At 48.2% G+C, this 14,353-nt stretch overlaps 1 protein-coding gene across 2 annotated transcripts in view; it reads left to right on the plus strand.

Annotated features, from left to right (window-relative positions):
* Positions 1-5,028: 5,028 nt before the first annotated feature.
* MVB12B (multivesicular body subunit 12B) overlaps positions 5,029-14,353 on the plus strand; it is a gene marked incomplete at its 5' end in the record, with an annotated part of 77,710 nt that continues 68,385 nt past the window's right edge. Inside the window, one exon of one of the 2 annotated variants that reach the window (XM_080820633.1) lies at positions 5,029-5,176. In XM_080820633.1, coding sequence (XP_080676759.1) covers positions 5,102-5,176 — 75 coding nt within the window. The remainder of the gene's footprint in view (positions 5,177-14,353) is intronic. The other variant, XM_080820632.1, reaches the window with a different exon arrangement.

Raw genomic sequence — 14,353 nt, forward strand, 5'->3', positions numbered from 1 at the left:
GAGACTGAACGTAGATGACTTCTGGCCGGCAAAATAAATGCCAATTGTTCAAGCTCTTCTTGGTTGGGTGGCCTGTTATTTGTGTCTCCATCCTTAAGATGCTAAAATATAGATGTAGATATGCTAAAATGGAAAACGAAAATCTCTATCCTCCCCCTACAGATAGCCACTCTTAAACTACTAATGTTTGGTATATGTTTTCCAAGTATCTAAAGCATTTTATTTTATTATTTATTTTTAAAATTTTTATGTGTTTGACAGAGAGACAGACAGACACACACAGAGAGAGCACAAGCAGGGGGAGGAGCAGAGGGAGAGGGAGAAGCAGGCTGTCCTCTGAGCAGGAAGCCCGACATGAGGCTTGATCCCAGGAACGTGGATCATAAGCTGAGCTGAAGGCAGATGCTTAACCGACTGAGCCACCCAGGAATCAGGCATCCCCATCTAATGCATTTTAATACATATAAATACTCATGAATATGTATAAAATTAATGGGCTCATAGAATGAATGCATTCTGTTCTGTACCCTGTTTTGGTTTATTTTCTTACTGCACAAAATACCATGGTATATTTCTATGTCAGTACAGCTTTCTTTTTTTAATGACTCAATCTTCTATTGCTAGACATTTAGGATATATCCAATATTTTCTCATTATAAGCAATGCTGAAATAATTATCCTTGAACATACATCTGTGTGCACTTGCCTGATTGTTTGCTCTGGATAATTATTAGACATGGACAGAGGGTATGCACATATTAAATGTTGACACATCTATGTATTAAACAAATGTTTATTGAGGGGCTAGTACAGGGGGCACATTTATGTTTGATGAGCTGATACCATGGTGGAGCTTTTAGTCTTGTGGAGTGACTGAGAATTGAACAGGTAAACACATAGTAAATAGTTACATATTGTGATGGAGTGATAAGTGGGAAATGAACAGATGTGGTATGAATACAATATGAAACTACTTGGATGACCAGCGAAGGCCTCCAAGGACGTGACATTTAGCTGAGAGTTTAAGAATGAGAAGGGCCCAGGCCCTGTAAAGATGGTGAGGAGGAATGCTCTAGGTGAAAACCCCCAGGGAAAAAAGAGCTTTCGTATTTAAATATCTAAAAGGAAACCAGCATGGCTAGAACAGCTGAGAAGATGGCTTGGCGGCAAGGTCCACAGAGCAAGAGATCTGGTCGGTTGCATTGTGTTGGAGCATTTATTTTATTTTTTTGAAAGTCACTGAAAATCACCCCTTTTTGAAAATCACCCCTTTTTGAAAATCACCCCTTAAGAAAGGGGGTGATTTGCTGTCTTATTATTATTATTTTTTTTTAATGATCACTCTGGTTGCTGTTTTCCATTGTTTGAAGGGAGTCAAAGCCAGGAGAATAGTAAGGATGTTATTGAAGTGATCTGGGCTAGATAGTATGGTTTGGAGTGGAATATTAGGAATATGCAAATGGATCAGTGGATAGAAACAGCATTTATAAACAGGGAACTCAATATATGATAAAGTGTGTATTCTTACACTGATGGCCCACAATTTTATTTACTGAAGTTTTATGTTATATTTTATTATTTTTTAAAAGATTGATTTCGTTTAGAGGGGGTAGAGGAGAGAGAATCTCAAGCAGACTCCCCACTGAGCTCAGAGCCCAACAAGGAACTTGATCCCAGGACCCTGAGATCATGACCTGAGCCAAAATCAAGAGTCAGACCCTCAACTGACAGAGCCACCCAGGTGCCCCTATGTTGTATTTTAATGTGTTAGATAACCAGTAGTATTACTGCTCTAACAGATATTAAAATACAAGTTACTATATTAATATGATATAAAATATATAAAGTAGAAAATATAAGTTACAATGTAAGTTTTATGTTATATTTGATATTCATTATTATTAATATTCTTATAATAAATTTAATATAATACTATTATTCAATTTAAAAATTTTCTTCATATTTTACATATTTATTTATCAAAATCAGTTTTAAAATAATTCTGTTAAATTCCATTGTACCATATCCCCCAAATCATATTGGTTCTTTGATTCAGATTCCACTAAATATATAAATTGAGTTAGGGGAGATATGACATCTTTGCAATATTGAGACTTCTTCCCTGGGGATTTATTATGTTTTTCCTTTAAGGACTTCTTTTATGTTTTTCAGTAAGGTTTTATAGTTTTCTTTCTATGGGCCTTGCCATTTCTTGTTAAGATTAAGCCCAGGTATTTTATAGTATTCATTGCTAATGGGAATGTAATTTTCTTAAAAAACATCATACTTTCTAAATAGAAATCATTGGTATTTAGTGCTGTATTTAGGGGATACTATAAATAATACCTCTCTTCCTCTTCTGAATTTGGAAGAAACTGAGGCATAGATATAGGAAAGAGACATAGGAGATAAAAGTCCTTGAAATTGACAGGAAAATGTAGCTTTTGATCTGTGGACAAGTTGACTTGCTATAACATTTCCCCCCCCCACCCCCCGCCCCCAACTGGAGAGATTTACCTCTATAGTAGCTGGACGATAGTATCTCTCTGCGTAGGAAAGAGGTCCACTTGCCACATGGCAGGAGACCACATAAAAATATTTGCTCTCTGCAGTCGGCCAAAGCCAAAAACAAAACAGAAGTTTCTCTTTATGGAAAGGAAGTCTTTTCTCTCCACATTTAGAAAAGCCGTGGATTTTGGTGTTTATCTCATAACTAGCCATTTTACCAAAATCTTGAAGATTTTTGGCTGATTCTCTTCAATTTTTGTTTTTAGGTACACACTTAAGTCATGAACAAGTAATGACAATTTATCTCTTCCTTTCCAGTATTTGTTTATTTATTTTTCTTATCTTATTGCATTGGCATTAGTTTCTAGCAGCTATGACAGACATCCTTGTTTTGTTTCTGACTTAAATGAGAATACCTTCAGTGTTTCCCCATTAAATATGTTTATTGATGGCTTCTCATAAACTTTATCATGTTATGAAGTTTAAATTTTCTTCCTAGTTTACTAAGAGATTTTTAAAAATTTATAAGTAATTGGTGTTGAAGTTTATCAGATACTTTTAAAGCACCTGTCTTGTTGAAATACCCTGTGATGTATTTTTCTTTAACAATTTATAGACTCCCTGATGGTGAATTATTCTTTCACTTTTTGAATAAATCTTGTTTGGTCAGAGTGGATTTTGACTTGTTTTACATCAAGTTGGATTCAAATTGCTAAAAGTTTGTTTGGTAGATTTACAACCATTATATACTTACGTGGGTTGGTCTCTAGTAGTGATTCACATATTAGAGATAATTGGTGAACTTTCAAAAGGTGCTCCTGGCTCAGATGAGTTTGAGAAATGCCAGGTTATACAGTTTCTTTACCCCTGGACTTCATAGTGACTTTAATATATAAATAGTTATTGTGATTTTCCAAAAGGTAGACTATACATGGCAGTACTTTCTCAAGTTGTTTGACTATAGAGGCTCTTTTTCAAATAACTCATCTTGAATTATCTGGGCACCAATGTTCTATACTGACCTGCAATTCTCCTTTTTGGTGTAATTTCTGTCAGATTTTGGCATTAGAGTTATGCTAAATTTGGAAAGCGAAACGGAACGTTTTTCTTTTTTCTTTTTTCTTTTTTTCCTGTGTAACAGTTTAAATAACATAGGGATTGTCTGTCCCCTAATGGTTTGAAAAAACTTGCCTGCAAAACCATCTGAAACAGTGGCATTTCTGAGCAAGACAGCCACTTGGAATGCACACAGTTGCCTGGCTTCCCCACAGGACATTTTCCCCAACAGCCAGTTCTGCTTAGAAAAGCCTAGAATGTGTGACAATTAGACTTGATGTATTAGCAAATTGATGCCAATCACTCTTGCATGCTCCTCAGCTCGAAAGGCGCCAGCCTTCTGACCACAATTCTTTCAAATAGCAGACCAGCCCCTCTCCGGAAATGCCTTGCTGGGCATGTAGGGGCTATGTAGGACATTTTTTTGGTTAAAGGTGAAGAGACAGGCTGCTCCTGTCTTTGGTACCAGCCATTCTAGCTGAGGGTCAAGCTCTGGACCCCAGCCATCATCCAGCTTCATCTTATCCTCTGGCCGGTTCCTTTTCCCAAGTACTGTAGGGCATCACTTCTGTAAACCCCTCCTCCCTCTGGATGCTTCCCTCCAGGGCAGTCCCATAACCCTGGTTCTGGGCCTTGGTGGGTAGGTCATTTGCCCGGCGTAAAGGGGAGGCAGAGAATTGCTGGGAGATTGGGATCACTTTGAGGGGTCTGTTATTATTAGTGGGGACTGGGACCTGGCTAAGCTTGTGTTGGGTCCGTTGGGACAGTGGGGTCTCCTGAACTAGAGTGAGCTGAGTTGAAGGAATGGCCTGATGTTCCCTCAAGACTAGGGAGGGCCGGGTGTCCCTGCAAGAGGCCAACGTGCGTGTGTGTGTGTTTGTGTGTGTGTGTTGAGGCCTGGGTGTGCGTGTGTGTGTGTGTTGAGGCCTGGGTGTGCGTGTGTGTGTGTGTGTGTGTGTGTGTGTGTGTGTGTTGAGGCCTGGGGGCGTCCAGGGTTCTTAGGCTGTGCTGAAGGGCTGATTCAGTGCGGCCTAAGAGAGCCGAGTGGGCTGCGGGGCCCTGCAAGAGACCAACTTGGCGGAGGGGATAAACTAGTGCCCAGACTCCAAGAGGCCTGCGGCTCCCGGGGCTCAGAGGCCGGGCTGGGGGCCGCCCGCGGGCTCGGGGAGGCCGGGCCGGGGGGCTAGCGGGCTGAGCCTTGGGGGAGGCCGCGGAGGGGAGGCGGGGTGCCGGCCGGGGCGGCGGCGGCGGCGGCGGCGGCAGCGGCGCGGGCTCCGGACGCGAGGGCTCCCGCTCCCTCCTCCCGCCGGAGCCAGCCTCGGGCGCCCGGCGCCTCCCCCGGACCCAGCGCCAGAGCCGGGAGGCCCGGAGCGCGGCCCGCCGAGGGAGCCGCCGCCGTCGTTGTCGCCGCCGCCGCCAGGCCGCGCCCCGCCCCTGCCGCCGCCGCCGCCGCTCCCCGGTGAGGCTCGCGCTCGAGCTGCGGCGCCGGCCCCGCCGCCTGGGCCCCGGGCCCGGCCCCTCCCGCGCCGCCCGGGCGATGAGAAGCTGCTTCTGCGTGAGACGGAGCCGGGACCCGCCGCCGCCGCAGCCGCCGCCGCCCCAGCGGGGAACAGTTAAGTGAGGCCGGGCGGGCCGGGCGCCGCGGAGGCTCGGTCCAGCCGGCCCTGCTGCCGCGGCGCAGGCGGGCGGGCGGGCGGGCGCGGGCCCCGGGCCGAGGGGCGGGCGGGCGGGCGGAGCCGGGCCGCGCCGAGGCCTGCGGGCTCCGTGCCCGGCCCGCCGCGGGGACAGGCCCGGCGGCCTCTACCAGAGCCCGCGTGCGCCGCGGCTTCTCCAACACCGGCTTGGCCTTGCGGTGGGCAGGCGGGAGGGTGCTCAGGGACCCGAACGCCAGCAGTGCACCCCCCACCCCACCCCGGGCCGGACAGGTGAGGGTCCCCGAGAGCCACCCCCTCCCGGGTAGGCGGTGAGGCGGCCCACCTGTGCCCAGGCCGCTGCGGCCACCTGCCAGACTGGGGACAGTCGTTTCACTGGGCCAGCCTGGGGTCCAGCTCTCTGATCACGTGGGTGCAGACCAGCTTGCACCTGAGCCTTGAGCATCATCTGGGGTGCGGCCTCATCTGTGACCTGGGCACAGTAGAGAGGACACCCAAATGCCAGGGCACCTGTCTAAAGGTGAGGTGCCAGGCGTGGACACCCAAGACCCAGAGCACCCATCCTGGAAGTGTGGTGGGTGCGTTGATGAGCACCCCATAAGGACTGCAGCCTAAGTGAGGCCCAGGGGCAGGGGCTGGGATAAGAGCTATGGCTGAGCACCAGGGGACAACAGATCCCCAGTGACAGGCCCAGGTGAAGAGGGCAGACCCGTTAGCATCTTTGTCCTCTTTGTTACCAACAGACAACTCTTCCAAAATTATGAGCCTTTCTCACTACTAAAGATGTGACTCTTCTGTCCCCTTCCAGCAGCCTCTTAAGCAAGGAACAGATGAAGGCCCCAGGAAGGCAAAAGGCAAATGTCTGCTGCCCCTTCTCTGTTCCCTGCCCCCACCCAAGAACCAGCGCCCACTCAGATTTCTGCCAGAAAAGCCACAACAGGCCAGCGACTCTTTAAGGGCCTTTGTCTCTGGTGGTTCCTTCTCAGTGTAATCTCATTGTACAATTCTCGACAGCTGGCTGGATCCCATCTCATTTTAATGGGGGGGAGGGCGTGCAAAAAGTCTTATCAGCTGTACCAGAGAAGCCTTAGAAAAGTTAGGGGGTCAGCTCTGCAGAAACACAGACAAACCAAAATGCTCAGGCTACTCAAGTTTAGTTACAGGATACAGGGGACACCTTTCTTGCCTGCTGGAAATTGTTGTGGCTCTTTGAAATATTGGACTGTGCAGAGAATATTTAAATGGGGCCTCCGAGGGATGGGACCTCTGCTGGGATCTGGGCATCAAGACCCATGTGAAGCAGTTGATTGGTTCATTTGAGCCCAGAATCATCTTTTCTGATCAACATTTTTCGTTCCTTCCTCCTAGCTTTTAGGCCACACTCCTGATTTATGCTGAAGACATTTCCCTGCCTGCCTCCATCCCACTGGCGGGCTTTCCAACTTCAGGAACAGTGCACCATGGTTAAATGCAAAGACTTTAGAATTAGACCTCAGCTGGATCTTTGGCTTTCCTACTTATACTGTGTGTTCTTGTGTAAATGAATGAGATTTTCTGAGCCTCAGTTTCCTCATCTGTAGAGTGAGGCTAATATCTATCTTATTATAGGATGATGGTGAGCAGTGAATGAAATATTGCAAGAGAAGCATTTAGCTCTGCGTCTGCCATAGGGCAAATGGTCAGTAGAAGTTAGTGCTTATCATTAAGTGTTTGTTAACATTAATCAGAAGAGTAGCTTCGTTTTTACTTTTTCTTTAGAGTGTGTTTCTGTTTTGGGTTATTATTTAGCTCTCCTGAGGATAACCAGGAGGGGATGATACAGTAAGAAGAACATAAGGCTCGGATCTAGGGGTTTGGATTTGAATCTCATTCTACTTCCTGCAATCCCAGTGACCCCAGGCAGGTCATGGAACCTCACGGAAACTTCCTTTCTTTTTAAAAAATATTTTATTCATTCATTTGAGAGAGAGAGAGAGAGAGAACACAAGCAGGTGGAGAGCAGGCTCCCCACTGAGCTGGGAGCCCGAAACAGGGCTGGATCCCAGGACCTAGAGATCATGATCTGAGCCAAAGGCAGATGCTTAACCATCTGAGCCACCCAGGTGCCCCTTGGGGAACCTTTCTGCATCCCGATTTCCTTCTATGGAAAAGTGGCTTAAGAATATAACCTAGCCCATAAGGCTGCATAAGTTGTATGTGAGTGCATGTGGCTCCGCAGAGGGTGTGGGGGAGTCCGTACCAAATTTAGGTGGAAGCCAGAGGCAGACCTTGGTTATCTGGGTTAGAAAGTTTGGAGTGGGGGAAGGGTTAGAAGAAAAAGAAAAAAAGAATGTCTTGCTTTTGTACACTTTACAAAACTACCCAACCCTGTGAACACGTTGCCGGGTCCTCCCTCTTGGGACCTTGGAAGGGGTGAGGGGTGGAGGGTGGCCAAAGGTTCCTTGCTATTAGTTTCATGGCACATCTGCTTCTGGGGGAGTCTGAATCCAAAAGTCATGGGCCCCTCTGCCTTAGCAGGTCGGAAGTGCTCCCTGCTTCACACTCCAAGAGCAACATCCTTTGCCACACTGGAAAGTCATGATGGAGTTGGAGCCAAGCATGGGAAATGTCAAAGGTGCTATTATGATGATGAAGATAACAAATGACTACATGGCTGGTGTGGTGGGCCGAGAACACTGTATTTAGTTGGTTGCGGTTGAAGGAGCAGAGTTTCCTTTGCTGGTTGGGTTGTGGGAGGGGAGGCCTGGGGTCCTTGAATGGGCTGCTTCTGTCAGGCTGTTGTTGCTGTCTCTGAGCCCCTCCCTGGCCAGCGTTTTACTGGCCCCACTGGCTCTCCTTGGCCTTCTGCTTGCCGCTGCCCTTGAGAATTGTGGTTTCCCCACGTCATCCTCACTGTTTGCGGTGGGGTCGCCTGGGTTAGCTCTCCTGCGCCCTGCTCGCTCTGCTCCGTGGCAGGCAGGGCCCCTGCAGGCTGTACTTGACATTACCTCCCTTGTTGGGGACATCCTGTGGGCGCGTGTTTGGTTTACCTGACACACTTCTGGTGAGATGTGGAGCTTGTGCAGGCTGAAATGTGAGAGGCCCATGGGCCTGGAGCTGTGGGGTCACATACTCAAGCTTTGTAGCCGCTCCTTCCCTGAGAATCAGAGGACCATCTTGTTGGGCTGTGGCTAGAATCAACAGGAGATCTTTCTAGACACACACACACACACACACACATAGCGTGTGTGTATGTTTTAAACAGATACTGATCAGCAAAGCAAAATATTCAAAAGAATATTCCTTGACCCTTTAGAACCAGAGCAAAATACATGAATTCTTAGTGTGCGAAATAGCCCTGAGATGTTTATGAAAATGCAGATTCCAGGACCTCCCACCCAGACCTTCAATCAGAATATCTGGGGGGTGGTGCCCTGGAGTCTCTGTGTTTAATAAGGATCTCGGGTTGTACTTCTACTGACTGAAACTCGAAAACCGCACTTGTAGATGCCATTTTTAAATTGCAAAACGTACAGCACATAAAATGTACCACCCTAATCATTTTCAAGTGTACAAATCAGTGGCATTAAGGACATTCACATCGTCATGCAGCTAATCTCTGGAACTTTCCCATTTGCAAAACGCTATACTCATTAAACAGTTTCCATTTCCCCTCCCCCAGGCTCTGGCAGCCACCATTCTACTTTCTGTTTCTATGAATTTGACTGATCTAGGAGCCTCACATATGTGGAATTATATAGTATCTATCTTTCTATGACTGGCTTATTTCACTCCACATAATGTCTTCAGGGTTCACTCACGTTATAGTATGTGCCAGAATTTCCCTTTTTTTTTTTTTAAAGATTTTATTTATTTATTTGACAGATCACAAGTAGGCAGAGAGGCAGGCAGAGGGAGAGGAGAAGCAGGCTCCCTGCTGAGCAGAGAGCCCGATGCGGGGCTCGATCCCAGGACCCCGGGATCATGACCCGAGCCGAAGGCAGAGGCCTTAACCCACTGAGCCACCCAGGCGCCCCCAGAATTTCCCTTTTTAAGCCAAATAATATTCTACTGCATGTATATACCCATTTTGCTTACCCGTATCTGTGGACAGTTGGGTTACTTTCACCTTTTGGCTCTTGTGAATAATGCCATTGTGAACACGGAGGTGCAAATATCTTTTCGAGACCCCGTTTTCAACTCTTTTGGGTACATACCCAGAAGTGGAATTGCCAGACCCTATAGTAATTTTATTTTTAATATTTTGAGGAATCCCTATACTGTTTTCCACAGTGGCTGCTTTTCCATTTCCAAAAACAGTGCACCAGAGTTCCAGTTTTCCAGTCCTCACCAACACTAATTTTTTGACTTTTGATAGTGGCCATCCCAACAGGTACGAGATGACAGCTCATTGTGATTTTGGTTTGCATTTTCCTAGTGACTGCACTTCTTTTCATATGCTTATTGACCATTTGTATATCCTCTTTGGAGAAGTGTCTACTCAAGTCCTTTGCCCATTTTTTTTTTTTTTAAATCAAGTGTTTGTTTTTTGTTATTGTTAAGTTGTAGGAGTTCTTTATAGATTTGGATTTTAACCCCTGAGCGGATATGTGATTTGGAAGTATTTTCTTCTATTTCATAGGTGGTCCATTTTGCTCTGCCAGTTGTTTCTTTTGATACAAGTTCTACAAGTTCTTTACACCATATAACCCTGTAGAGGAAATATTATTATTCCAGTTTTCAGGGGATGAAAACTTGAGCCCAGTCATACCGCTGCACGCAGTTCAAGAACTGGGATTCGGGCTCTGGTCCGTCTGACTCCAGAACCTGCGCCCTGTCCGTTCCTCTGCTTCACTTCCCAGTCCCTCACCAAGCTAATGCCAAGGCCCATGGCTTTCTGCAGGAAGTGGCATGGGTTCGAGAAGCATTCAGTTACAGGAGAGGAAATACGAACGAAAGACTTGCGAATCTTCCTTCCTTCCTGAAGCTCCGTGTCATTGCTTAGACCTTAGAACTAGCAGAGAAATGCAGACAGGTTTTTAACTGTTTTGTTTATTTGTTTGTTTGTTTAAGCATTTCATAAGCTTGTTTCAGAACCCATCTGCTTGCCACAGTTCCCCCGGTGGCCTGCGTTCATTCACACCGCTGCCGATCTGGCCTCTCCTGCCTACAGTACCTTCCCTACTCTGCACCCTCTGTCTTTCCAGGAGGCCCGCTTGAGCTCCTGCTCTTCCCTCCCATCTCCCTGACTCTCCAGGCAGAAGGAAGTGTCCCCTCATGGGCAGTCCCTTTCTTTGGGATGTTTCCGCAGCCTAGGAGCGCCGCAGGGGGTGGCCATGTCTTTTTCATTGTCTCATAGTAGCACTTGGCCTAGGCCATGCATTATCCGGTCTCGGCCCAGGCCCAGACCAGTTAAATCACAACCTGGGGGGCTGGAATGGGCAGCGGTGGTTTTTACTAACTCCTTAGGGGAGTCTTCTGTGCAGCTAGCTTGGAGACCCCCTGGCCTCTGCCAGGCTGTCACCCAACTGCTTGGACTAAGTCATAGTCACTTCTGGAGCTGCTGGAGTGCTGTGGTCCCACCTCCCCTCCTCTGCAGCCTGCCTGTCCCTAGAATTGTGGTGTTTGTCCTGGGCTCATGGATGCCCAGCCTGGTGCTGTCATTGGAAGGGGCCCACAGGGCTGTTCTTGCCTTTGCCCTTGATGCTTTGTGTGCCCTTCCTAATCCAGTGAAAGAGGGGCAGTTTTGAAAGGATGATGGGAACTTGCTCCTTCCTTCTTTCCTTCCATCCACCCCCCACCCCCCCATAATCTGTTTATTGAGCGCCCACTGTGGGCCAGGCACTGGGCAGACATAACACCTTTGAACAACCACTCTTTTCCTGGGGCAAGGGCGCTATAACCTTCTGAGAGGCAAGGCTGTGTATTTCTGTGTGTGTATACACACGTATGTACACATACGTGTGCTAAGACCACGTCCTTGATGACATGCAGGGCTTCTCCATGACAGCAGCTGTGTGGCCGGGTGGTCGGGGAAGGTTTGGGGAGAATGTGACCTGGATTTTGAATGGTGGGGAGGGTGTCGTAGGGGAGGAACTGGGTGCTCTGGCCTGACCTGTTTGGGGGAGGGAGAGACTGAAGGATTCATTCGGAGGCTAGTCCCCATGGATAATTACACTCAGGTTTTTGTTTCTGTTCATTCATTCATCAAACATCTAACGAGCACCTGCTGTCTTGTACTCTGAGTTCAGACTGTGGACCAGCTGTTTGGCCGTCACCTGGAGCTTGTTAGAAATGCAGCTTCTCGGGCCCCATCCTACACTTACTGAATCAGTGTCTCTGGGAGTGGGTTCAAGAGTCTCTTTTAACACACTCTGCAGGTGCCTCACACTTGCTCGTGTTTGAGTCCCCGATGTTGCATTGTCCATCATTGTCGTTGCGAAGTCTCCCTCGCTGCTTACACAAAGGCTCCCTGTAAATGTTTGTGGGCTTGTTGCTGCGTGCCAGGTCCTGCAAGGTACTGGAAATGTGGGAGATGCTTCAGGGGGAGGAGGACACGCTCAGCCAGGACATGGGCTGGCAGCACATCTCTAGATGCACATCTCTGAGTCTCAGGAGAAAAGTCAGGGCAGTCGAGGTGTTTTGGAAGCCATCAGCATACAGGTAGAAAAATTAGATGCCAAAAATATATGAAAAGAAACTCTCAAGACCCCTATGTAAGTTGGAGAGGAGGGCGGTGGTGATGAGATGCCTGGCTGACCTGAAGCCAGGTGTTCTGATGATTTCCCACCCGACGGCCCATTTGCTTGGTGTTGAGGCACCATATTGGCATTTTTACTCTGTAAACCAGGGTAAGGGTGTGACTTACCTTACTGAACATCAAGAGAGCATGTCTTCTGGGTCCTTTTTGGGTCCATTTGTAGAGCACCTGCCTTCTGTGGGGTTCTCCTTCTTCCTTCTCTCCCAGGGACAGTATGGCACCAAGACTTGATGGGAAGGGGCAGGGCTGACCCTCGTTTGCAGTGTTTGGGGGCAGGCGGGGGTGCACAGTGTTCTGGAGATCTACCCCCCTCCTCCCCACGCCGCCCCCCAGCACTAGGTTCCTGGCTGTGGAGAGTCTGGCCTGTAAGGGGCAGGGCTTTGGCTACCGCAGGGCCATAGAACTTGATCCTGGATTTATTTTTGGAGAATGAATTCTGGGATCTAGCCTTGCACCATATGAGCGGCAGCAACATGAACCCTAGGCCTGTATCACATGATTTATGGAAAATCTGCTTGGTATACAAATGGTTAATAGAAATCTCTGCGTTGGTCAGATAGAATGGGTGCATTTATTTATTTTTTTTAAATTTGTCTTTTTTTTTCTTTTATGATTTTATTTATTTATTTGACAGACAGAGATCACAAGTAGGCAGAGAGGCAGGCAGAGAGAGAGGAGGAAGCAGGCTCCCCGCAGAGCAGAGAGCCCGATGCGGGGCTGATCCCAGGACCCTGGGATCATGACCCGAGCCGAAGGCAGAGGCTTTAACCCACTAAGCCACCCAGGTGACCCAAAATGGGTGCATTTATACACCAGATTCTTTTATTAGAAGTAACAGGCCTTTACTAGAGAAAAGGAAGTGCTCACCATTTTTAGTTCCCTAGCTGGAAAATTCTTTGTGATCTAGGAGAGCTTAGAAGAATATTTGCTTTAGTTTCCTAATATCTTAGCAGCCTTCCCAGCAGCCTCTGGTCTGTGGCCACCTGACCATACTCAATAGTGTTTGTCAGAGTCATTTGGCTTCTGACTGGGAGAGTGGTCCAGACCAAGTGCAGGAGGCCCCAGGATGCCGTTCTGAGGTTCCACAGTGGACGCCTCTCTGCCTGGGCACAGTCCTCTGTAAGTAGCTCCAGAAGCCGGCTGGCCACTCACTCAGGTGCTACATGGACTCAGGCCACGGCCTGCCATCTCCCGAGGAGGTAGGTCTCTGCACCTTACCTGCACACAGGCAGCCTGGTCTGTGTGTTTGTGTGTGTGGTGGTGCGCGTTGGTGAAGCCTGGCCATGGCCTCCCTCCAGTGGGAACGGGGCCGTGTCATTCCATACCTGCTAAAGATTTGTAGGCAAAAAGGTGACAGTAATTGTGGGGCCAAAGGGGGCATGGGTTCTTACAGACCGCCGCTGCTGCTGGGAGACAGGCAAAGAGCTGCCCCACGATGGGTACAGCAGCAGCTCTCATGGCGGGGACAGCCCGTTCTCAGTTTCCACCCCCCACTGCCGGTCAGGTTCCCACGGCAGGTGAAATATTTATCCACGGCTCTTCCCCCAGCCCCACAAGTTGGTGGATGTGGACAGACAGTTTATATCTGTTGTGCCCTTGAGTTTGGATTTCAAACAAGCTGATTGCAAGTTCATCCTTCTGTAGGGACTTAATTAATCCACTGGTTTTGTCATTTCAATTACAGTAGCCCAATTTAACCTACCCCCCCATACTTTGAAATTCTTCTCTAAAAGTTGTGTGCGAGTCACGCCTTCAGCCCTTAGTGGGCAGCCCTGGCGCTGCTTCTGAGCCAGCCTTCCTCACCGCAGTGGGGAAGCCGAGTCCGGGTTCCTGCTGTGCCTCCTTTGATGGCACGCCCCCTGCCCCCCTACGGTTGTTGCCCCCCGATCCACCCTGCTGCTGGAAGGGCCTCGGTGGAGACAGGTCTGAGCTCTGTTAGTTGGGTTTTGATTTCAGTACAGGAGTTGATAAAACGAGATAAACCCCAGGCTCACAGGGCCGGGGAAATTAAACAGAGATGATATCAAAGTTCCCCTGAGTTTTCAACCGTGATACAGTAGCTTAGTTTTCTCCCAGACTGGGGCCGGGAGGCACGCCTTTGATTCTGAAACAATATTCAGCATCAGTTAAGCCCAGCACTGCTGACTTTTAGGGATTAAGCACACTGTTGTAGTAATTCTTTGATCAGCTACAAGGGAGCAGTGTGCTGTCCGTATGAGAGGCTTTATAGTTAAAGTTCATTTCTCTGTGAACCTGGGATGACAGCATTGCCAAGGTGCTGTAGGGCTGGGCGCTGGGGCCTTCCCCAGGCCCTGTTTGCAGAGCTGCAGGCAGAAGCAGGAGGCGGTTTCTCTCCTCCCCAGCCTTGTTGCATAGTATTCATCGAGCATGACATGGA

The sequence above is a fragment of the Martes martes genome, assembly GCF_963455335.1.
Source record: "Martes martes genome assembly, chromosome: 12".
Classification (NCBI taxonomy): Eukaryota; Metazoa; Chordata; class Mammalia; order Carnivora; family Mustelidae; genus Martes; species Martes martes.